The 25,500-nt window shown below is 38.9% G+C and overlaps 1 protein-coding gene across 1 annotated transcript; it reads right to left on the bottom strand.

Annotated features, from left to right (window-relative positions):
* Positions 1 to 2,991: 2,991 nt before the first annotated feature.
* On the bottom strand, positions 2,992 to 10,388 carry LOC148811888 (uncharacterized). The gene is made up of 2 exons (XM_088908700.1): positions 10,001 to 10,388; positions 2,992 to 5,246 (listed from the first exon to the last, which is right to left on the bottom strand). Exons 1-2 carry the CDS (start codon positions 10,386 to 10,388, stop codon positions 2,992 to 2,994), a joined length of 2,643 nt encoding a protein of 880 aa, XP_088764826.1.
* Between the last annotated feature and the right edge of the window lie 15,112 nt (positions 10,389 to 25,500).

Genomic DNA, 25,500 nt, shown 5'->3' with positions numbered 1-25,500 from the left:
GGACCACTTCTTATTTTCGAAGGAGTTATGGATCATGAATTCTTCGAGAAAGTCGTGGTCACACAACATGCTGCTCTATATATCAGGGAGCACTTTGGATCAAGGCAGCGTCTCTTTCAAGATAACGATCCAAAACACACAGCAGCAAGGGCGAGGCTTATAGCAGAAGGAGTGAACTGGGTGAAAAATCCAGCCGAATCCCCAGATTTAAATCCGATAGAGATGGTATGGCATTTGCTGAAAGACTATGTTCGGAAAACTGCTAAACCCAGCACAAAGCAAGAACTTATCACTGCGATCTACAAGTTTTGGGAGGAAGAAGTGACCGAACAAAATTGCAACAATTTTATTAACAGGCTGTTTCGTGTTCTTCCTAGGATTGTTGAGCGGTGCGGGGGGAATTCGGGAATGTGAGTTACAGTGAGTCAGATTAAGAATGAATAAAAGCATTTTATTAAAAATGCGTTTGCGTTTGTCTGGGTGCTGACAAAGTAAAAAACAATTACTTTTTGACAATGAAAAACTGTGTGTCTCTCTCTCTCTGCTGGCGTTTGTAATCGTTTTTATTTTTAAATACATTTTAGCAAAGTCATGTACCATAAAAGTATGGTAATTAAAAACCATTAATACTTTCGCTAGAGTTTAAATAAAGTAGATGTTTTCTCTTTTGGCTAGACTTAACTATTTATCCCCCTCAGGAAGCACCGTTTACACAGATATCCAACTGTTGCCCATCACTCAAGAGAAGGAGGGGGGGTTGTACTTGCAGTACATCGGTATAGATGGGAAAGCGAGAGCCGACCGCTATGCCACCCTCGTGTTTCGAAATCTGGTGACTTTTGAAATTTACTGGGGGTGGACCACATCAGTAAATTTCGATGGGTCCAGAGGCAAAAGTGCCTTGCCTTGCAATCTCCGGGAAACCATTGGTAGCATGGTGAATCGGAGATTCTCAACACTTGCTTTGTGCAACTGGAAAATAATTCGTCCAATAAAGTTAATTATTATTACTGTTGTTAATTTGCTGGACAGAGAGGTAAACATTATTATGCAGAAGACAAAGGTAGTGATTTACGTTGTATTGTGCTGCTGTAATACAGTTTAAAATAATTAAAAGTCTAAAAAGTATCAGCTTTATTTATGGGTTGTAATTTAAAAAAAGTCAAAAACCGCACTCAAAATGCAATTTAGCGCTTCTGGCAAGAGGAGACACCCAAATTAATAATGTAACATGCTACTGTTTGTGCATTAATATAGTTATACTGTTATTTCCTTAGATACGCAATTCCATGTTTTTTTTTTTAATCCCTGGCGGAACTGTGCTTACATAAGAATCAAGTAATAGGTTTATTCCATGCTGAAAAAAAGGCGCCTTTATATAGTGCCTTTAAAGGTGGCTTCTCAAAGCGGTTTACGGGACAAAAACAACAACAACAACATTGTATTTCATTGCACTTTGACAGATCGTCTTTAAATCAATTGTTGATTTAAAGTTTGACAGTAAATGTTTATATTGTAACACATACAGCCGCCATTTCTTTATAAAAATCTAAAAATCATTTGCACAGCCTAAGAGGGGGGGTCTGCTCTCAGTGACAGCTTACAATCCTCCATAAACTCAAGTGAAAAATTAATAACACCCATGTAAACGTCGTATTTACAGTTTGTTGATAATAGAAATGTTAAGTTCTCTAAAGCTTTGTGATAGTCTACCCAGGGAGCTTGTGTAAGTATGCGTGGGCAGCAAAAGATCAGCTACACCGTGAAGATGCGACACCGAAGATATTATTAATAACCTTTTAAATCTGAAGGGAGATCTAAAGGGATCCCAACATGATAGAAGCAGGAAGCAGAAGCAGGAACCATTGTCAGAAGGAAAGAAGGTGACTATTCATTGTTATTAAAAAATGACTTAGATTCGAAAATGTTGTGATATTCAGAAATATAAAAAGTCAATTAATTGTCCATAATATTGCTGTTTTATTTTTTTAAGAAATGTTTGTTAAAAGAAAAGTCATGGCGCCAGCTGGATACAAACATAGCACTTTGCTTTCAGGTCAAAAAGCTCAACTTTAATTCTCATCAGATCACAAACTTGTTTTCCAAAGGGCTTCTGGTTTTGTCACATGGCTTCTAGCAAACTCAAAGCATGACTTAATGTTGGCCTATTTATTGTGCAATCAAGCAATTGAACACCGGTGAATTTGAAATGAACACAGGTGTACCTTGTTAACGTATTTAATGTGATCTCTCAAGATAATTGACCCAAATTAGATTGTTAAAACAAAGGGAGTGAATACTTATCAATTAAGTAATTTTCCATTTTTATTTTTAATAGATGTCTTCAGAATTATAATACTTAATTTCATTTTAACATTATAGAGAATTGCTTCTACAGGAGTGGAAAAAAAAACATTTAAATATGATTTAATTTGACTTTGCAACACAGCAGAACAAGAAATAAACAATGGGGTGTGAATACTTTCTGAAGGCACTGTAAATATTGCTTGTCCTGTCTTGTTTAAAAAATAGTTGCATTGAAAAAAAAGAATAAAAATATGGAATTATTACCAACGCTGCCAAAATAGATTTTCTTATTAAAAGAGATTCACAGTATCTAATTCTTTCTAATTCAGTATCTAATTATCTCTTATCCACATAAATTAAACTCCGTGACAAGAACTATTTCTGTTTTAGTCAACTGTAAATAAGAGTATAGTCAAACTTTAACTGACCAGACAAACTCAAAAGCGGGTGACTACAAAGTGACTATGACCAATAGACATTTTGGGAACAAGTAAAGGTTTGTTCCATTCTCAAAAGAGAAGAAAATAAATGTTTCGGCTGTGGAGCCTTCTTTGGATGTCACATGCTGACGCATCTACCTACTTGAACTAAAAGACATTTTAGTTGACTTGACTGGTGACTGACCTGGTGACTAAATTGGTGTGTTTTTAAGTCACCTGACTGGATAAAACTCTTTTTTACACACTAACTGTAGCTGAATGGTCTCTCTCCTGTGTGAATGCGCTGGTGGCTTATTAAGGAACCTGAATGACTAAAACTCTTCTCACACTGATTGCAGCTGAATGGTCTCTCTCCTGTGTGAATGCGCTGGTGGCTTATTAAGGAACCTGAATGACTAAAACTCTTCTCACACTGATTGCAGCTGAATGGTCTCTCTCCTGTGTGAATGCGCTGGTGGGTTATTAAGGAACCTGAATGACTAAAACTCTTCTCACACTGATTGCAGCGGAATGGTCTCTCTCCTGTGTGAACGCGCTGGTGGGTAATTAAGTTACTTGACCGACTAAAACTCTTCCCACACTGACTGCAGCAGAATGGTCTCTCTCCTGTGTGAATGTGCTGGTGGGATTTTAAGGCATGTGATTGACTAAAACTCTTCCCACACTGACTGCATCTGAATGGTCTCTCTCCTGTATGAATGCGATGGTGCGATTGTAAGTGGCTTTTCAGACTAAAACTCTTTCCACACTGACTGCAGGTGAATGGTCTCTCTCCTGTGTGAATGCGCTGGTGGGTTATTAAGTTACCTAACCGACTAAAACTCTTCCCACACTGACTGCAGCTGAATGGTCTATCTCCTGTGTGAATGCGCTGGTGTGATTGTAAGCGGCTTTTCAGACTAAAACTCTTTCCACATTGACTGCAGGTGAACTGTCTCTCTCCTGTGTGAATGCGCTGGTGTGATTTTAAGTGGCTTATCAGACTAAAACTCTTTCCACACTGACTGCAGGTGAACAGTCTCTCTCCTGTGTGAATGCGCTGGTGGGTTATTAAGTTACATGACCGACTAAAACTCTTCCCACACTGACTGCAGCAGAATGGTCTCTCTCCTGTGTGAATGTGCTGGTGGGATTTTAAGGCATGTGACTGACTAAAACTCTTCCCACACTGACTGCAGCTGAATGGTCTCTCTCCTGTGTGAATGCGCTGGTGTGATTGTAAGTGGCTTTTCAGACTAAAACTCTTTCCACACTGACTGCAGGTGAATGGTCTCTCTCCTGTGTGAATGCGCTGGTGGGTTATTAAGTTACCTAACTGACTAAAACTCTTCCCACACTGACTGCAGCTGAATGGTCTATCTCCTGTGTGAATGCGCTGGTGTGATTGTAAACTGCTTTTCAGATTAAAACTCTTTCCACACTGACTGCAGGTGAACTGTCTCTCTCCTGTGTGAATGCACTGGTGTGATTTTAAGTGGCTTTTCAGACTAAAACTCTTTCCACACTGACTGCAGGTGAATGGTCTCTCTCCTGTGTGAAGGTGCTGATAGGGTTGTGAAATGCTAGACTGACAGAAAGGCTGCTCCTCTCTGTGCCATAATGGCAGTTTGTCCACTCCGTCTGAGCAAGGCCTTGAGTGATTCTTCCTCATCCTCTGATCGTGCTGGGGTCTCTTATTCTGCAAATGCTCCATGGAATGGTCTTGCTCTGTGTGCTGAAACTGAGATTTGTTTTCTCCACTGTGTCCCTCAGTGTGCTGCTCAGCAGTGTGAATCATCTGGGGCTCCTTCTCCAGCTCTCTGAGACTAAAACCTTCCAGTTCATTCAGTTGCTCCTCTCTTTGCCCAAGAACAGACATAGTCTTCAGTTCATTAAAACTTTCAACAATTTTCTCAGTAACCAGATTATTAAACCTGTGTGTAAAGTCATCAGATACTAAGGGATCATATGATTGTTTTAGACTCTGCAATGACAGTCTCTCCACTTGAACAGAACAATGCCTAATTATCAAGCCCTGTAGGAGCTGCTGTTGCTCATCCCTGTCCTGACTCTCCTCTGGGTGCTGTGACTCAGTACTGTTCTCTTCACAAGGTACATCAGTCTGCTGCTCTGCAGGGTCAATCAACTGGGGCTCCGTGTCCTGCTCTATAAGATTAAACTCACCCAGTTCTTCTTTGTGCTCTTGTACAGAGACCCAGCCCAGTTCATTACAACCTTGTGTAATATTGTTTGTGTCCAGATTATTAATCTTCTCTGTAAAATCATCACATACTAAGAGCCCAGGTGTCTCACTCTCAGGCTCTGTCTTCATCATAGGCACAGAGTCCATGTCCTCGACAATCTGTCTGCTCTCTGTGTGCTGCTCACTGAATTTCTCTTTCTCTTCTGCAGCAGTGAGCTCTGTCTCCTGCATCATACTGGAGCTCCACTCATCCTCATTGTGCTGCTGTTCAAGAAGAGCCCTTTCCCCAGCGTCAGAGAGAGCACTGGCCTCTAAGCCTGTAAACACAGGACAAGAAAACAAGATCTTTATAATAATAATAATAATAATAATAATAATAAACTTTATTTTAGTAGTGCCTTTAAAGGTGGCTTCACAAAGCACTTTACAGAATGACAACAACAAAAAATACACAATATAAGCAGAATGCGAATACACAGTTAGAGGAGACAGTAGATGGTGGTACTAAGTACAGTAGGAGCAGGGGGGTAAAGAACAGTTCAATGAAGGGTCTTCTAAAGAAGAAGGTTTTGAGTCTGGATTTTAAGGACTTTAGAGAAGGTGACTCTCTGATATCCTTGGAGAGAGTTCCAGAGCTTGGGGGCATAAGAGGAGAAGGCCCTGTCACACATTGATTGTAGACGGACTGGGGGACAGATAGGAGAACACAATTAGAAGAGCAAAGGTTGGGAGGTGGGGAGTAGGGCGATAACCCAGACAGGTACTGAGGTGCCAAGCCATGGAGAGCCTTATAGGTGAGCAGGAGGATTGTTAAGTTGACACGAAACCTGGCAGGAAGCCAGTGCAAGGACTCCAGGAAAGGAGTAATGTGAACACTTGTACTAGACCTGATCAAGGTTCTGCCTGACAAATTTTGGATTTAGAAACCCAAGAGAGTAGAGCGTTAAACTAGTCGAAAACAAAACTTTTCAACCTAAGTTAGTGATAACACAGGCCGTAGTCGAGCAATATTTCTAAGGTGAATGAAAGATGTTTTGACAACATGCTGCACATGTGGGTCGAACATCAAATATGATCCCCCAAGTTTTTCAATATAGACTGAAGCTCAAGTACAAGACAATCTACAGATAGAGTTACAGCATTGGTTTTACAAAATTGATGGGTGGTGCCACTAAGCATGACTTCAGTCTTGTCACAGTTAAATGAAGGAAATTTTGAGTCATCCAAGTTTTTATAATCGGAGATGCAAATAAATAGAATAGAGACAGCCACATCAGCGTCAGGTTTGGTATTTATGTAGATTTGAGTATCATCAGCATAGTAGTGATAGCTGAGGCCATGTGATCTTAAAAGCTTTAAACTACACACACACATACTAGTACACTCACAATCAATTTGGGTTGTTTAGACATAGCATAGCAGAATAAGTGGGTATAAGGGGGTGTTCTGATTTAGCTTTGTCAGAAACCTAACTACCGTGTAAAAAGTAAGTCTACTGTAATAATATCACTATTACATTACATTTACATTAACACTGCACAGAGAGAGAGGGGTTAATACAGACACATTGACTGGACACTACAGTACATTAACACTACACTGAGTGAGAGGGCTTTATACAGACACGGACAAACTGGAAATAATATATTAACACTGCACTGACAGAGAGGGGTAAATACATACAATGACTGGACATAACAGTACATTAACACTGCACTGAGAGAGAGAGGTTAATAGATGCATATTGACTGGACACTACAGTACATTAACACTGCACTGAAAGTGCAGGAGAGGCCAGTGTTAAGAACCATTCAACATTGGTCGGATGACTCGGATTTTATACTAATCACTGTTTTGCTACCACTGACTGGCAGATCTTCCGCGAACCTGCCGAAAATAATATCAATCTGTATACGGACTATGTTACTGGCTACATCAGTAAATTTATTGAAGATGTGGTTCCCAGGATTACTGTTCGCACATATCCAAATCAGAAACCGTGGGTCAATGGCGAGATACGCGCCAAACTGAAAGCTAGGACAGCTGCTTTTAATTCTGGCGATACGGATAAATACAAGAAATCCAGATACAACCTCAGGAAAGCTATCAAAATAGCTAAATACAACTACAGAGTAAAATTAGAGTCATATTATCACGGCTGCAACACACAGACCATGTGGAGTGGTATACGCACCATTACAGACTACAAAACACAATCCAGCTATGTCGCACAACAGTCTGCCTCTCTTCCTGATGAGCTAAATTCATTCTATGCTCAGTTTGAGGTCAGTAACGCAGATCCACTCAGGAAGATTCCAGAAAACCAAGACAGAAACCCACTGATCATATCCAGAGCGGATGTGTGTAAAGTTTTTAAAAAGACCAATCCACGCAAGGCTCCTGGCCCTACACTGAAAGAGAGGGGGGCTAATACAGACACACTCACTGCACACTACAGTACATCAACACTGCACTGAGAGAGAGGGGTGAATACAGACACACTGACTGGACACTATAGCACATAAACACTGCACTGAGAGAGGGTTAATACAGACACTTTCTGGACACTACAGTACATTAACATTGCACTGAAAGAGAGACAAGCTGACTGGACACTACACTACATTAACACTGCATTGAGAAAGATAGGGATTAATAGAGACACACTGACTGCACATTACAGTTCTTTAAAACTGCACAGAGAGAGACGGGTTAATACAGACACACTGATTGGACACTACAGTGCATTAACACTGTACTGAGAGACAGAGGTGAATACAGACAAATTGACTGGACACTCCAGTACATTAACACTACACTGAGACAGAGGGCTTATACAGACATGGACAAACTGGAACTTACAGCATATTAACACTTCACTGAGAGAGGGGAGTTAATACTGACACACTGACTGGACAAAACAGTAAATGAACATTGAGAGAGGGGTTCATACAGACACAATGACTGGACTGAGCTACGGTGTTCAAGGGAACGTTTCCGCAGGTCTTTCCTTCCGGCGGCTGTCAGGGTGTATAACGCGGCTCTAGGCTAGGACTGTTAGCCCTTCATTTGCTCGTCTATGGACAGCATGTTTGCTCCATTGTACTTTTTGGACAATCAGTCTGTATAAACCTATGCACATTTTGCATATATTTTATTGTTTTACAGTGACTATGATCATCACATTTTGCACACACCTATGTATTTATTTTTTTATTTTTATTTATTTTGTTGTCTTTTGTTTTATAACTGTTCTGATGTCTGTTTTTGCTTGTCTTGGACTGGACTGCTGTAACACATCAATTTCCCTATGGGATCAATAAAGTATTATCTATCTACTTTAAAACTGCACTGAGAGAGGGAGGTTAATACAGACACTGACTGGACACTACAGGACATAAAGACTGCACTGAGAGAGAGGGGTGAATACAGACAATGACTGGACACTACAGTACATTAACACTGCAATCAGAAAAAGGGGTTAATACAGAGACACTGACTGACTGGACACTACAGTGCATTAACACTGTGCTGAGAGAGAGAGGTTAATAGATACTACAGCACATTACCACTGCACTGAGAGAGAGGGGTTAATGCAGACACACTGACTGGACACTACAGCACATTAACACTGCACTGAGAGAGAGGGGTTAATGCAGACACACTGACTGGACACTATAGGACATTAATACTGCAATCAGAGAAAGGGGTTAATACAGACACACTGACTGCACACTACAGGATATTAACACTGCACTGACTGAGAGGTTAATACAGACATGCTAACTGGACACTCAAGTACATTAACACTGCATTGAGAAAGAGAGGGATTATTAGAGACACAATGACTGCACATTACAGTACTTTAAAACTGCACAGAGAGAGGCAGGTTAATACAGACACTGACTGGACACTACAGGACATAAAGACTGCACTGAGAGAGCATGGGGTCAGAGTGCAGGGTCTGCCATTATATGCCCCTGGAGCAGTTGGTGTTAAGGGCCTTGCTCAGGACCCCAATGGAATAGGATTCCACTGCCGGTTGCAAGATTTGAACCGGCAACCTTCCAGCCACAGGCGCAGGTCCTTAGCCACAGAGCCACCGCTCTTCCCATTAACACTGCATTGAGAGAGGCTTAACACAAACATAGTGACTGGACACTACAGCACATTAACACTGCACTGAGAGGGGGGTTGATTCAGACACACTGACTGCACACTACAGTACATTAACACTGCACTGAGAGAGAGGGGTTAATAGATACATACTGACTGGACACAACAGGATATTAACACTGCACCGAGTGAGAGATTGATACAGACACTTTCTGGACACTACAGTACATTAACACTGCACCGAAAGAGAGGTTAATACAGACATGTTGACTGGACACTACAGTACATTAACACTGCATTGAGAGAGAGGGGGATTAATAGAGACACACTGACTGCACATTACAGTACTTTAAAACTGCACAGAGAGAGGTGTGTTAATACATACACACTGACTGGACACTACAGTGCATTAACACTACACAGAGAGAGGGAGTTTAATACAGACACACTGGATTAATATTCCAGAGGAGTTAATACAGACTGACCCTGGTAGTGGTAATACTTAAACCAATTAAATAATGTTTATATACACAATCATAAGTATACATATAACAATCTAGACCAATACAACGTAAATACAATATTTATAAATATTGTTTCCTAATGACGTTGGAGTACAAATTGATTCAGTGAAACAATTGTTGAATGTGAACGAGGTGTTTTCAGCACCGTAACCGGACAAAACAGTTCAGTTTCCAGTAAAGAATCCGGTTGTTACATCACACAAGTCTTTCCCACTTCACTCTGCATCTCTCCACTATATTCTCACCAGTGAGAAAAGTTTTTTTTATTTGATGACAGTTTGATAGTTTGTTAGAATGCGTACTGATAATGAGAATGTTTACTTTTGTGAGATGTTTTCTTTAAAATAAAGTTTATTTAAAAAAATCTCACCAGTGAGGAAGTTATAGACACTGGTGTTAAACACAGACTTCATATAAGAAACCACACTGACCTGAAAGCTCCAGTTTCGTGTACATTTCTTCTTTTATTCCTGCAGTGACTTCACAGGGAAGCGTGTCTCCAACATGATCTGTCTGTCCCTGATCTCCTCCTGCTCCCGACTCCTTCTCCCACAGCTGCAATCTCACCTTCAGCCTCTCGTTTACCTTCTTCTGCTGCGCCATTTCACTCCCGACACTGTCCTCCACACACTGCGTGATTTTAAACACGGCCCGTCTCACCAGGATCTGGGAGACGCTGAGAAGTTTTTCTTGAAACTCGTCCTCAGAATCAGAGATCCTGTTTCTGAAAACTTCTGACACTTCATACACGATCGATTTGAGCAAAACCTGCATGAAAGAGTCAAGCTGGGTTTGCAGATTTAACAAGCACTCCGCCATCCTTCTTCAGAGTCCGTCAGAAACAAAGGCTGACTTGCGAAGTTTAAACAGAACAACTTTATTTTTATTCTAAACAGATCCTGTTGTCAGGGCTGTGATCTGTTCAAGCATAAACACAACCGACAAGACGCTACGTTTTCAGAAACTGAAGTTATTAAAAAAACAACTTCCTTCTTTATCTAAAGAAAATGATTCAATCACCAACACGTGGGTGAAATGTATGCTGTGTTGCGCAGTATGATGACGTCATTCGTTAGCGTGGCGGCGACTTCAAGACAATCGAAAATCGGAGCTGAGAAAGAGGAGTTTCTTCAGCCGGATATAAACACTGTACCTCCTATCGCCACCTAGTGAAGAGGAGTGTATCACCTGCGACTTGCGCCGTTCGTAAGTGTGAATTTTGTGAAACGCAACTGATTTATTTTTTTGCTCCTCCACAACCCTCCTCCCCAACGAAAAGTGGATTTTTGTTCTACATCTCTCTATTCAGGTTTTTGGTTAAAGAAAAACATTCCTTCATTTTCTGTCCAGCTGGCAGTATTTCTTCTGCACCGATAAGCAAGATTTGTATTTCATATTTCGCAAATTGCATGAATGTTGTTGAAAAACAAGTTGTTCCAAGAAAGGAAATACATAATTGCATTAAACTAAATCAAGCCCTATGTGATTGTCCTTAATGATACATTCAAGACAGGGAGAAAGGCACCTCAGGATTTTGGACACAAGATCTCCTGTTTATTGAGAGAAGTTTTAGCCATCTGGCAGTTTTCATGTCCAAGGAGCTCAATGTGCTTTCCGTGTACAACAGCGTGTCCTCTACACCCGCCACTGAAGCACAGCAGGGGCTCAGCATCTTGACATCTCCCAAACAGAGACTCCCTTTTTGTGGGCAGTGGCTCAAAAGGGGAGAAGGGGCACTTTCCGGGGCAGGATTTGTTACATTAGAGTATCCTGGACACAAATCAGTGCCCACTTGTATTTCTGTGTTTTTTTTTTTACAGGAAGTTTTAATGTGACTTCAGAGGCATTACAATATTCACAACCTTGGCAAAAAAATGGTTGTCCATAATTGCTGAGTATGTTTGATTAACAGACAAAATATTATACCCCCTCTACTGAGCATATACTTTATTTTCCTGATATGACACATCTTAACAAGAGGACAGAGCAAATAAAATAATTACCATCTAATTACATGCAATACCAAATGCAACCTCTTTCCATCTTAAGAGCAAGAGTTCACATGATATAACCTCAAATCAAAGGTTTTTTTCCCCAAAAAGTGTCTATTGTGGGACAAATGTTCAGGAAGCCGCTATAAATTATCATCTGGTACCAATTTATTTATGTATATCACCATTCTCTCTTGTGCGTTAGACTTTCAGCAAGGAAAAGTGAAATTTTTTATGATCCAGAATTTTGAAGTACAACGTAAAATTGTTTTATATATACTTTGTACCAAGATCTCTCAGAAACAAAAACAAAACAATAATAATAAGAAGAAGAAGGCATGCTCTCCTATTTCTGTAACTGAACCTTATATATACAACAAAGAATATGCGTGTTAGCTGTTTATATCAAATGCAAAAAAGACTGGCAAAAAATACAGAAGCAGAATCTTCAAGTGGCAGAAAAAAAAAGAAATTGGTTGAACTTTTTTTCTACAAGCACTTGGGCCAATTGAACATGGTATAGAAGCCTGCAGCCCACAAGCAGCAACAGTATCAGTATCAGATGTAGCTACAGTGTATTGGCCTGTGGAAACATATGTACCTGTGTTAATACAGTTCTCTTGAATGGAAAGAGAAACATGAACAGACCTAAACTTAACAGTTAGTTTCAGTCGCTAAAACCAGAAGCAATGGTGCTCCAGGAACTCACAATCTCAGCATGACTGCTGTATAAGTACCGGACGCTGACCGATTGCACCACCAGAGCAGTGCGAGTCGCTCTCCTCACACAGACTGACGCTGCACAAACAGGGTGAAACAAGCAGTGTTTCGGCTGTGGATCCATCTTCACATGAGGGAAGGGGACAGTAATACAGCAATGAAAAGACAGGAGAAGACACTGAAAGAAATGTGCTCACTGTGAAGAAGGAAGGAAAGATGTGGTCAGACACATAAAACAGATTGGTGGATAATTTGAAGCGACTTTTTTGTTGTCAATCAGCACATGGATTTCACTTCATCTGTCTTCCTGTGGAGGACATGAAGGGCAAAGGAGAGGACATGTGGCTCATGTACAGGGGGATCGTGAGGTGTGTCAGGGTGAACAGTTCCCTCCCTATCTTCTTTCCCATGACCAGTTCAGTGTGGCAGGGCAGCCCTCTGTCTGCCCTGCTCTACTCCTTGGTGGCTGAGCCCTTGGGCCTGGTGATTTGCAGGAAGGAGCGGTTGCGCGGGGTTGCCTTGCCTCACTGATCTATCAGTATGCTAACGACACCACACTGACGTTGACAGAGGCAATCTTGGAGGTGGTTCAGGTTCATTTATTCAAAGGAATAAATGCTTCTTTTTTGGACAAAGTCTTTATCTACTAAAAGAAGGAAATAAATATTTGATTATTGTTTGTTCATCAGCTGTTTTGATCAAATTATTGTAATGCAGTGCCAGGTACAATTAAAGTATAATATGTACATGAACATCATGTCTGAGTCAGTGATGGCAGCAAACTATTGCTGGAGGACAGTTCATCATGAGTGGGTAAGCCTGCATAATGAGGAAGAAGTGTTCGGCCTCTCTGATGCAGTGTTCAGTGACACTAACCTTCTGTCCTACTGTTCTCTGCTAATGTAGAGGGTGAATGTTGATTTAGGTGAATGTAAGGTTTCATTCTTGTAAAATATGTTCGAGCGCATTTTTGTTGCTGAAAATTTATCTTGTGCATTTGAATGAATTGTTGTCACCTAATTCTATACATTGTTTCATCAGAGTAGAACATTTAGAGGAGCTCAAATGCATTAATGAGTTGCATAGTAATAGTATTTCTTTCAGTTTAAATACTTCAGTCACAAATGTAGAGAACAAGAGAAGGTGCTCTTGTTTTCACCATTATAAGAACTGTGATGCACCAGTAATATTTACTCTCATAAAAGTATTGTATGTATTGCTCTGTTACAGTCTTGAGTGACACAAACCTTCTCTTTTACTGCACTACACTTCTCCAGAGGCCAGTTCAGCACACAAGGATCCTCAGTAAAAAAAACTGCAATCGCTTGGTAAAAGTCATTTCTTATCCTTTATCTTAGTGTTGGTGCTACTATTGTATGCAAAGGAGGTGACATGACAATAAAAGGTGTAATCATTTTAAAGAGAGTCTTCATGAAGGTGTGCATCGTGAAGCTCTCAAATGGCAATTGACCAGGCTTGTGAAGAAACCAATCTCATTCAACAACCATACAAATTGCACAGCTTAAGGCACATGAAGCAAAATCTGTGAGCTGATTGACACAAAACAATGCTGCTTCACATTATCTGCAAAGCTGTTTTGCTTGTCTGACCACTTCTTCCTACTTTACTGTGAGTGCATATATTTCAGTTTCTTCTCTTGTATTTTCCTTACTATTTTACTGTCCCTTTCCCCCATGTGGAGATGTACAGATGCAGCCATTCAAAGTGCGCGTTACAGACACGTACCGCAGGTGGCGTCGCTCAGTGTGACGCAAGATGACGCGTAGCACCGCAGTACGTGATTGGTTGACCAACAGGGGCACTCGTGGTCCGTTGGTCTGTCGTAGAAAGACTTACAGTACAGTAAACGTCTTTGCTGTGCCCGTTGTAGATATTGAATTTCACCACTGAAGGGAAATCTTAGTAGCTGAGCATAAAAAGAATAGGAGCATACTGTAACGCGTGTGAAGGCCATAAACGATATTAATTTTGGAACATAAACATACAGTATATAGCTGGTCTTGGTACTTTAAAGAAAAAAATACACACCAGTATTCCATTTCTCCCTAACGATTTTAAGCATCGAAGTATTTAACTAGCATGTGAAATAGCGTGTGAAAAAGTGGTAGTTTTAAGCTTTTCTGCTAATATAATATGGAATCGCGTATCTAAAGAATTTAATAACGGTATTCGTGTGCTGCGACAGGGCTGTGTAGGGCTGTTTCGCCTGCCTGTTCATGTGAGCTGTCTTGTAGCCGACTGGTCTAGGTGCGTGACTACCAGCTGGCAGGTTGTGTGTTTGAATCCAGCTGGTGCTAGACTTTTCTTTTAACAAACATTTCTTCGAAAAAATAGAATAGCGATATTATGGACAATCAATTGACTTTTATATTTCAAAATATCGCAACATGATCGATATTTGCGGTATTTTGAACATATCTTCCCTTCTGACAGTGGTTCCTGCTTCTATTGTGTGTGTGTGTGCAACAGAGTAAATTTTTATAGAGAAATGGAGGCTGGACAGTATGCGTTACAATATAAACATTTATATTGATTTAAATCGTGTTCTGATTTAAATTGCAAACGCGTGTTTAATTATATGTGTTTTTTAATCATAATCAGGCTAATGCAACATAAATTGATACAGTATCTTTGTCTTCTAAGTATCTTAATAAACTTTCAGCATAGCTTTCTACCCGTCAAGATTTATATTTCTTGGGATTTTGGGATCAAATGTGGAAGGATTAGATTATAATCGTTTTTATTTGTCAAATACGTGATTGTATTTCTGAATGTTATGTGACACCTACAGTAGTTCACTGCTTTAAATACATCGAATTAAGAAAGTTATGTGTAGCACTTTAGAACTTTTTTCTGAACCAGGGAAAATCTGATCATGTTTCTCTATAACAATAATAAAAAACTTTATTTTACATATCGCCTTTAAAAGTGGCATCTCAAAGCAATACAGTAGATCGAAAAACAGTTAAAAGGGACCAAATTAAAAACCAGACAATCGCAAACGCGTTTTCAATAAAATTATTTACATAATTGCTGGAGGGACATCCAGCAGGGTGAGACACACACACCGGTTTTCATTGACAAAATTGTTTTTTTTCAATTCCCCTTGTCTAACAGGAATGTTTTGTTTGTGGACAGACTGTTAGACAAGAGGAAAAGACCGCCTCCTCCTACGAAGCATTAATCGCGTATCTAAGGAAAATTGCAGTAGACCTTTGTTCATGCACATCATTATACAGTACAGTATCTCAATTTGTATTTCGATTAAAAAAAATCGTTTGCCCAGCCACTACTGTTGTTATTGTTTTTATCCTGTAAAGCGTTTCCTTTTTCTGCGTTTTCCATTTCCTTTTTCTGATCACTCGCTTTCTGGATACACATCTCACCTGTCCTGTTCTTTGTTTTCCTGGTTTGCTGATTATGCCTGCTGCGGTCCACTCCTACCCTCACACCTAAAGAATACTATTTTAAATTTCTTGGCGCAGTTCATTAAGCCTTGTATGTGCTGTCCGCGCCGAAAATGCAATTAAAAAAAAGTCAAAAAACGCGCTCAAAATACAATTTATAGCTTAATAAGATACACTCCACAAGCAAATTTAATTGTGTGTTAGTTTCCTGACTCCCATTATTTAAACTGCGACACTGATCATTCATCTCTAAATAAACTTTATTTTATATAGCGTTTTAAGCGAATAGGTAATTAGATTGCTCATAAACCTAATCGCTTTTTCTACATAAACACAGCGTGATTGCTCTCTGAAAATGCTTTTCCTTTATTTTTAAAGTAGGCTCAGATTTCAACTATAGATCGTATTATTATAAACTTTCTTGGAAAAATGTATTTTATGTAAACCATGTTTGCTATTAATTCATTTAGGGCTAAAATACGTTCATTGTCTTCCAATCGAGTCGAGTTGACATTGGAAGCCTGCCACACCCGGACTGTTAAACCAATGCATTAGCACGTCAAAGCCCGTATTGGTATTGAGCCAGTATTGTCTTTAGTATTCCCCCCCTCTCCCCTCAATTCAATTCAATTCAAGGTGTTTTATTTGCATGACAGATGGGTACAAGCAGTGTTGGGTATGTATATTGTAATGCTTACGGCAGACAGGCACTGTGTAAGAGCCGGAGCACCAGAGCAGCGCACCGAGGGAGCGTCTGCATTTATAACTTAGTTTTTAAAATTAGTCAAGCAATATGAAGCATCTCCTTTTATGTTTAAGTCCCTTAAATACATTGAGCACAGCTTTCTCACCACTTAAGATTGCTTTTGATACCATCCTTACACAAAGCAGAAGGGAGATCTTAGTGCCTGAGCATAAAAAGAATAGGAGCATACTGCAACGCGTGTGAAGTCCATAAACGATATTAATTTTGGAACTTAAACATACAGTATATGGCTGGTCTCGGTACTTTAAAGAAAACATACACACCAGTATTCCATTTCTCCCTAAACATTTTAAGCATCGAAGTCTTTAACTAACGCGATACCGGAGTCAACAAGCATACTTTTAGAATTTGATTAAAAGGGAATATAATATGGAATCGCGTATCTCAAGAAATTAATAACGATATAATTATATTCATGTTGCAAAAGAACTGCAACGGACATAAAAACTCCCTTGCTTTTAACAGAGCGTTCCATAATTTCTAACTACGAAAATGCCAGGTGAAAGGATTTGTAAACATATTTTGTTAAAGCAAGTCAGTTTTTTCCACAACACATAAAAGACATTTTTCCAAGAAAGTTTAGCCTTTGTCACTAATGAAACCACTAAATAAAGACATAAATATAGAAATCTTAAGATTTGTTTTATTTAATGTTGGTAGCAGGATGAACTGTCAGAGTGTATATTTTGTCGCAGAGTTGCTGCAAGATGTTAACAGTGAAAAAGGTATTTAGAAATGAGTTATTTCAAGATGAAAATTTTCAGAATAATTGCAAATCTAGCAGGATAGAGAAAGCACAGAAAACTGGCAGTTAGATTGATCAGATTAGTATGAAAAGTCATTTAGCAAAGGGAATGAGAAGAGTGACAAACTAGTATACTTTAGATCTTTTTTTCTGAACCAGGGACAATCTGATCATGTTTCCCTATAACAATAATAAAAAACTTTATTTGATATATCACCATTAAAGGTGGCATCTCAAAGCAATACAGTAGATGTAAAAACAGATAAAAGGACCACAGATTACAAAGTAAATGCATATAAGAAAGACAAGCAGTTAGAGGTGCTACCAAAATTAGAAAAAGAAGCAGATACAGACACTAAGTCTTCTGAAAAGAAAGGTTCTGAGGTTAGATTTAAACTGGCCCTGGTGTGTGTGTGTTTGTGTCTGTCTGTCCTGTGATGGACTGGCGCTATGTCCAGGGTGTATTCTGCCTTGTGTCCGTCGCTTACTGGGATAGGCTCCAAATCCTCTGTACTGGATAAAGAGATTAGAAATGGATGGAAGTAAAGGCACTGTGTGGATGGAACTATACACAGTGTTAGAAACCCACTATGAAATGGCAGCATCTCACTGAGAATAAAACATTTTATAGGGCTGGCTTAAGGAAACAGCCTTTCCACCTCTCTTGCACATCAGTATCCATACCTAGTTATTTAAACAAATTGCCTCTAATTATAAACATCTTAATATGCTGGCTCTGTGGATCCGCATCAGCTATGTTTGCCCATTCCTTCAATTCATGTGCATCCAACACACAGTTCAAAGCTAGCAACTACACAAAATCTAAAATATGAGCTCTACTTGCCACTTACAATACCAACAGTACCAGCTAACTTTAGTAGTGACATTTTCATGGATCTTTTTAACAATAAAATTTACAACATCAGACCTCAGACACAATTAAACAGGGCTCAAAAAAGTCTGGTACAAACATTTTCAGCATGGAATAAACCTTTACTTTAATGGTATAAACCTTAAATGGATTCATATTCTCAATAAGATTTGGTGCTCAGTAACATGACTTAGAAAATGACAGAAGACATACGTATCATGCTTATCCTTCTATTTTTCATAATCGTAAACTCCTTAAGGCAGTTACATTTTCTCTGTTCTGACCTGGAGTTACAGAGAAATTTAAATTCTAATAAGAGATTTGTAATGAGGAAAGTCATACCAATCACTCATACCAGGATTTGCAATCACAATACAAATACTTTCTTTCTGTATGTGTTTATTTTGCAGTTTGAGTCTATGGCATTCCTTTGGGGGTCTATACTCCAAGGCATGACTTTTTTATGGGAACATGACATTTTTTAAAGTCTTTTAATGCAAGCTTCATATAAACCCTTAGCAGTGGTTACTGTCTGGAGCAGGTACTTGAATGGCACAGATTCATTGAAATGATTCAATTTCTTTTGAAAATATTTGGGATAATACATATTCCAGAAATCACAGCCGTTGAATTATCCAGAAATTAATTTCTCTCAGGGTGTATTTAACCCCTCATGGATGGCATTGTATGAAATGAGTTTGAAGTTCCCCATTTGCCTCTATTATGAGATGCTGTGGACACTATTTTATACATTTTAGGAGTGTCCATAGGAAGGTATGTTCTAGAAAGAGTGAACTTCTGTTTTGCCATTATTTTTAATAGGGGTGTTACATGTTCACACTTGGTGCTCCTACTAGAGGAGAGGATATGATTAATCTAGGCTTATCACAGAAACTGAAACACATCTGGTTGGTGAGTCTACTGTGGGTAAAATGTTACTGGTACCGCATGTTGTAAAGCTCGGTATTTTCTCTCTTGGCCTGACTTTTTTTAATGTCTGAGTGTTAGAATCCATGTTGTTGCTGGTAAGGGAATGGTAGGTGCTGTGATTGACAGTCAAAGCCTTGTACAGAGATACCATTGTAGCTGTTTGACAGTATTTTAGATGCCCTTAGTTAAAAGCATGGGAGGAAGTACTGCCAAGGGAAGGGGGGGGAGCAAGGATTTTTTCTTTGAGTTTGTGAGGTTATTTTTTGTTATATTGTGTTTCAGAAAGCAAGAAAATAAGATTTACTGTATGATAAAAAGAGAAAGAGCTGGAGTAGATCCTCAGATCAGTTTGCTACCAGCAATCAAACAAAAAAATGGAAAGAATTGTCTCCTCCTGATTGGAACCTTTCTTACTGTCTTATTATAATTTATCAGGCTACCTTTTAATTTCCACTGAGAGAAGGAAGTCACTTGTCATGCAGCTATTTTATTCTTCATTGCACAATATGCTCTAAGTTAGCAAATGAAACATGAAATAAATCAAGAATACGATTAACATGAATGTATAAACATCCAAACTATACTTTATCACATTTAATTATTGGGTTAGCTTTTTATTGAGCCAAAATGTTATAAATGTGTGAACGTCTGTAAAATGGAAATATTTATATTTTTCTCTTTTCTGTTACCTGCCTGACAGCATTTTGTATCCATTCTGTATATTACTGGAAAATATTAGACCCAACCTAAAGAATTCATGGGGGTAGTGGGACACAGTACTGCAAAGAGTCTCCTAAAGGGACAGAGCTATTAGTACTTATGTGTTTGAGTCTGGAGAATATAGTAAACTCTAAACATTAAGGGAATGCATGGAATCGGAAAATATAAATTGCATAGTACACAAGACTTAACTGGTTTTATTCTAGGAAAGCAGACAAGACTGAGTCATGGGACTCAGAGGATCCAAGGCTAGACTGAGTATAATAGGCTTCGGGCTTCTATTGTGACATCTACTGTAAATTACAAAAATGTTAAAAGTAAACAAAATAAAGTAACTAGAATGTGGTGTGAAATCACCCCTTTAGACACCCCTTTTACTTCACTGGAGTCAGATATGAAAGGCAATAGTCTCCCGTTCTGTCTGCTGTGTGTTGCAGCAGAGGGACTCCCTGCAGCTGAAAGGGGCAGAGTAACTTGCATGCCCTCTAGTACAGTTTACACATGGTAGATGTTTAACTGGTAGATGGGCACCTCAATTAAGTCGCTTTAACATGCTAATGCATTGGTGTATCACTTTATTTTTTAACAAACATTTCTTTGAAAAAATGAAACGTTTCCCTTGGTCAGAGATTAAATAAAACCTCACTCGCACCAAACAAATTTATATTTCTAAATATCACAACATGATCGAATTTAAGTCTTTTTAATAACAATGAACAGTCACATATGCGTTACAAAATAAACATTTATATTGATTTGAATTGCGTTTTGATTTAAATCGTAAACTCGTGTTTAAATATATGTGTTTAAAGGCGATATACTGTATAAAAGCGCTGATTCTTATGGAGTGTGTTCCGCCGGGGATTCAAAAAATTTATTTTTTTTAATCGTGTATCTAAGGAAAATTGCAGTATAACTTTGTTAATGCACAAACAGTGGCATGTTACATTATAATTTGGGTGTCTCCCCTTGCCAGAAAGCTCTAAATTGCATTTTGAGTGCGGTTTTTGACTTTTTCTAAATTGCAACCCATAAATAAAGCTGATAAAGCTTAGACTAACTGTATTCTAAACTGTATTACAACGTAAATTGCAAAAATGCACTTGGAATCTGTCCAAGCCCTCCTACGAAAATTATTTAAACTGCGACACGGATCACTCATCTCTAAATAAACTTTATTTTATATAGCGTTTTAGGCGAATAGGTAATTAGATTGCTCATAAACCTAATCGCTTTTTCTACATAAACACAGCGTGATTGCTCTCTGAAAATGCTTTTCCTTTATATTTAGGCTCAGATTTCAACTATAGATCGCATTATTATAAACTTTCTTGGAAAAATGTCTTTTATGTAAACCATGTTTGCTATTAATTCATTTAGGGCTAAAATACGTTCATTGTCTTCCAATCGAGTCGAGTTGACATTAGAAGCTTGCCACTCCCGGACTGTTACACCAATGCATTAGCATGTTAAAGCGACTTAATTGAGGTGCCCATCTACCAGTTAACACTGTACTTCCTACAATACTTGTGAAACCGGTTTAATTCGTCACAGCCAGCACTCCTGCAGAGAGGGGGTTGTACTCGTAAAGTAGAAGCAGGTGAGATTTCCAGCGAAAGACACCCCCCCTCAAAAACCCAGCAAGCAGTAAGGCTTTATGTTGAAAATTGAAGTGGATTTTGTTTATGATAAAGAGGAGAAACTGGGATGGGAGGAGGGTTTGGTTTTGCATAAGGGGCGGGATTATGATAATTGGAGGAATTTGCGAGAGTATAATGGTTTGATATATTTGATTTTGTATTGTGGTCGTTATCTATGTTTTTGGTTGGTATTATGTTTATATGGTTGTTTTTGTTGGTTGGTTGTTATTATGGTTATTAATAATACGATCTATAGTTGAAATCTGAGCCTAAATAAAAAGAAAAAGCAAGTGATTAGGTTTGTGAGCAATCTAATTACTTATTCGTTTAAAACGCTATATAAAATAAAGTTTATTATTAATTTGCTGGACAGAGCGGTGAACATTATTATGCATAAGACAAAGATAACGATCCTGATCAGTTTAGAAATCTGTGTACGCTGTAAGGTTTGCGATTTAAATCAAAACACGAATCAAAATCAAGACATTTAATATACATATACATACGGTATACAGTACAGTTTGCATACGGTAATATGCTTATGTTCCTAAATCAATCTCTTTTATGAGCATGTGTAAGGCATGGTGAATCGATTCTCAAAAATTACTGTACTTTGCATGATTGGAAAAAAATGCGTGATTGCGAAATGCTGTGGTGTTACTTTTACAAAGACGGTCAATGAAAAAAAGAATGTGGACCAGGGCAATACTTTGAGTTTACAGCTTGTCCAAGGTCATTTATTATTAATACTATTAGTAATATCTTCGTTAAAGACTTTGATGGCTACAGCTCAAACATGAGAGGTTGAGCTTTATTAGCTCCACCTTGCGGAAATTCCGGATACTATTATTTTGCCAGCGGTATTTACCGGTAACTTGCGGTATTTACCGGTAACTTGCGGTAGACTGCGTACAGCATACCGGAAAATAATGCGGTATCGCCCGCGCATTTTGAATGGCTGCATCTGTACATTGTGACAAAAACAAATTTCAAGTCCATTATGAGCACACACAGCATATTAAAGATGGGTCTCTGCACTGTAAAGGAATCTCAGTAACTTTAGCTAATAAACCTGAAATGTCATTTCTTTTACTGCTTGTTCTTTAAGGTACTAACTCATTGACATTATGTAGATTAAAATAAGACTATTCACAAAGAAAAAGCATTTATCACAAATGTATCATGCCAAATAAACTCTAGTAATCAAGAGGAATTAAGAAAAGGAAACAAAACCATCTTTTGAGGATGCCAGATAGAAATGTAAACACACACTCAAACGTGGGGCCAATCTTACCAGAAATCAATTAACACACCAATGATCTTGGACTGATGTCTGAAAACCAGAGCAAACAGTACAATATTAAGGTACTAAAGCTATTAGTAGAACAGATCTAGCTTCTCAACATAATACCTATGTCTGAACTTCATTGAATAGTGACACTTCAATCTTTCATATTCAATATTTTTCACAAAATCAACAGCTGAGAACAGACCGCCCTATAACTTTATCCAGTGGTTTTCAGAGCAGAGACATCCGTGTGGGCAAGAGTTCTTTCCCTGAGGTCCACTGCACGTCAGCTAGCCACGTTCTGGCTGGGTCGTGTGTACTCCTGGGAACGTCGCCTGTAATGAATATTGGGGACTTTGTGCAAATTAATAACGTGAGCATATTAATATGATTTGTGTTGAAGCCAAACATAGACAATCACTGTTAAAACTTGAATTCAACCTCCAGTGTCTGCTTTTGAAATGCTGATCATCACCCGTCTTCTGGCTTCTAGATGCACGTGTTAATGGATATTTCTTGTCTTCTTTTTTTCCCCCCCATATGCTCTTCTCTGTATCATTAAGTACTTCTGGGTCATTTCATGTACCTCGTGGCATCTTGGCTGGTGGTGAATGGCAGGCAGCTGCTCTAAAAATAACATGCCTATTAATATGATGTTGAAGACAAAACCAAAACAATACAACTTTGTTTTGCACTTTACAATTTATCACAAGCTTGTCATATTTACAGTCATCAACTGATTTAGGCTGCTGTTCCTGTGAAAAATGTCCTTTGTTTAAGAAAGATTCAATTTAAAATCTTTAGGTTTTAAATATAAACCACTGGCAATATGGTAATCACTTTTACAACTTTTAAGAAGTCGCAAGATAGCTCTACAACTATGTTGTCCTTAACCTATTCAGAAACTACCACTAATATTGTAAGAAATTGTTCTCTAGACTCTAGATCTTGTGGGCTCTGTTCTCGATGAATTGGAAAGGTGTCGTTCATGAAGTCCAGTACTCTGTCGATCTCTCTCTTACCAAGAGACTACCCATCTAACGCTGCTGGAAACTCCAGTGCCTGGTTTGGGAATGCCGTGCTATTCAGATTCTATCAATAAATTTCAAGAATGGTTCACCTTTTTGTTTACACTGTGGCATTTCTTTGCAGTAACAATTGAGTGGGATAGTTATCTGCCTTCTATACTCTTCTGAAAATCATGTATCTTTTTAGCAGTCCCATATCCCTTCCTTATATCCTTGCTGATGAGAATGAGAAATGCTATTTTCAAGACATTAACACGAATATAATTTTTACATTAATTCCAAGGTACAAGAAAATGAATATCTTCAAAATATGCACTTTAATATACTTACTTAGTTTCTTTTTTGGAAATGGTCAGTGAACCAACCACTCCAGAGCTTGTCCTTCAACCTTGAAATTATTTCCTGGAAATGCTGTAATCACAGAGGAGCTCTTCTCCCCTCAACAATGTCCCTTTTTGTCACAGACAGAATTATGACAGGCTGTTCGTTGATTATAAATGACTTTCTTACAGCCCTTACATTGTCTTTTCTCTTTGATGGATTTATCCATCTTCTGATTTGCCTCCTTATCCGGGAGGCAGGCTCAGTGCTTTTCACGAGCATCAATGCACAGTTTTTGTGCAGGTTCATCTGAAAAGAAAAGACATCTCATGTCTCCCTCTGTCATCTGTGAGCTTCAGCAGTTGTCTTTGTGATGACCTTGCCGTTGTAATCACACACCACCTCTCCCTTCTGGAAACACCTGGAAGTCACAAACTTCTTCCCCTTCACAGGATCGTCAGTGATGCTCAGGCCTTCCCAGATTTGATACTTTATCAACTTTTTAATTTGCATGCCATTTGGTGGCAGTCCTGTGTTGGGCTTCCACTTCTCAAGCACTTCAGACACTGTTGATACATTGGCTGACCAGTCCATCTTCTCCGTCTCCTTTCACAGCTGCTGACCTGGGCAGTACAGCGCAGTTTAGTGAAGTAAAGATGAAACGGCTGATAAAACACAAATAAAATGCAATTAAGGTACATTCCAGATTTTCTTAAATACCGTACATGATTGGAGCTATGCAGGTGGAGGTCTTTTGTTCGGTATTAACATGGATTTTAATTGGCTTCTATGAAAATTGGCCATGGTGTGAGTGAGTCCTGTGATGGACTGGTGTCACATTATGGGTGATACAGTACTTTGCATCCACTGCTTGCCAGGATGGTTCCAGTTCTACCACAACCCTGAATTGAGTGGATGGGTATATCAATGTAGCCATCAACTTGCATGTTCCTCTTCTTCACTCAAGCCAGCTGTTGTTTGAGGTTTTGTGCTCTTTAATAGGAATTATGACCATTTTTGTGCCCACTTGTTGAAACAACACTTTCTTTGCACCCATTCCTCAACCTGTAATAGCGAGAAAATAAAAATGAATACACCAAACTGTAAAAATCCCATATATGGAATTTCTTACTTTTGTTGTATGAAAGTATTCTTACTGTCATGTTCTTTACCACCCCTGGGTGCTACAGGTGCTTCAGCTGGAGAAAGGCCTGCAGGTAATACAGTACAAGAAGCTGCTCAGGCAAGGTGATGTCTTGCCCAGTCTGTGCAACACATCTCTCTTTGCAACACTTTGCAACACCTTCCAGCAATCCTTCGTACTTGGTTCTGGACTCTGCAACTGTCTATATCTGTGGGAGAAATTAATACTCATCAACTTTTTTTGTATTCAGATTAAAAGTACAACTGAAAGAAGTTTTAAAATGAAAATGACCTATTTTTAGTAATCTCTTGGCAACATTCTTACTGTTCTTCTTCTGAA

Source organism: Atractosteus spatula (genome assembly GCF_055471065.1).
Source record: "Atractosteus spatula isolate fAtrSpa1 chromosome 10 unlocalized genomic scaffold, fAtrSpa1.hap1 SUPER_10_unloc_6, whole genome shotgun sequence".
Lineage (NCBI taxonomy): Eukaryota > Metazoa > Chordata > Actinopteri > Semionotiformes > Lepisosteidae > Atractosteus > Atractosteus spatula.
The sequence above is the reverse complement of the archived record's forward strand: the minus strand, read 5'-3'. Positions and strand labels throughout refer to the sequence as shown.

Coding starts and splice junctions, on each gene's coding strand:
- LOC148811888 (XM_088908700.1), bottom strand. CDS start 10,388: ATGGCGGAGTGCTTGTTAAATCTGCAAACCCAGCTTGACTCTTTCATG. Junction 5,247..10,000: donor CACGAAACTGGAGCTTTCAG/GTCAGTGTGGTT, acceptor CTGTGTTTACAG/GCTTAGAGGCCAGTGCTCTC.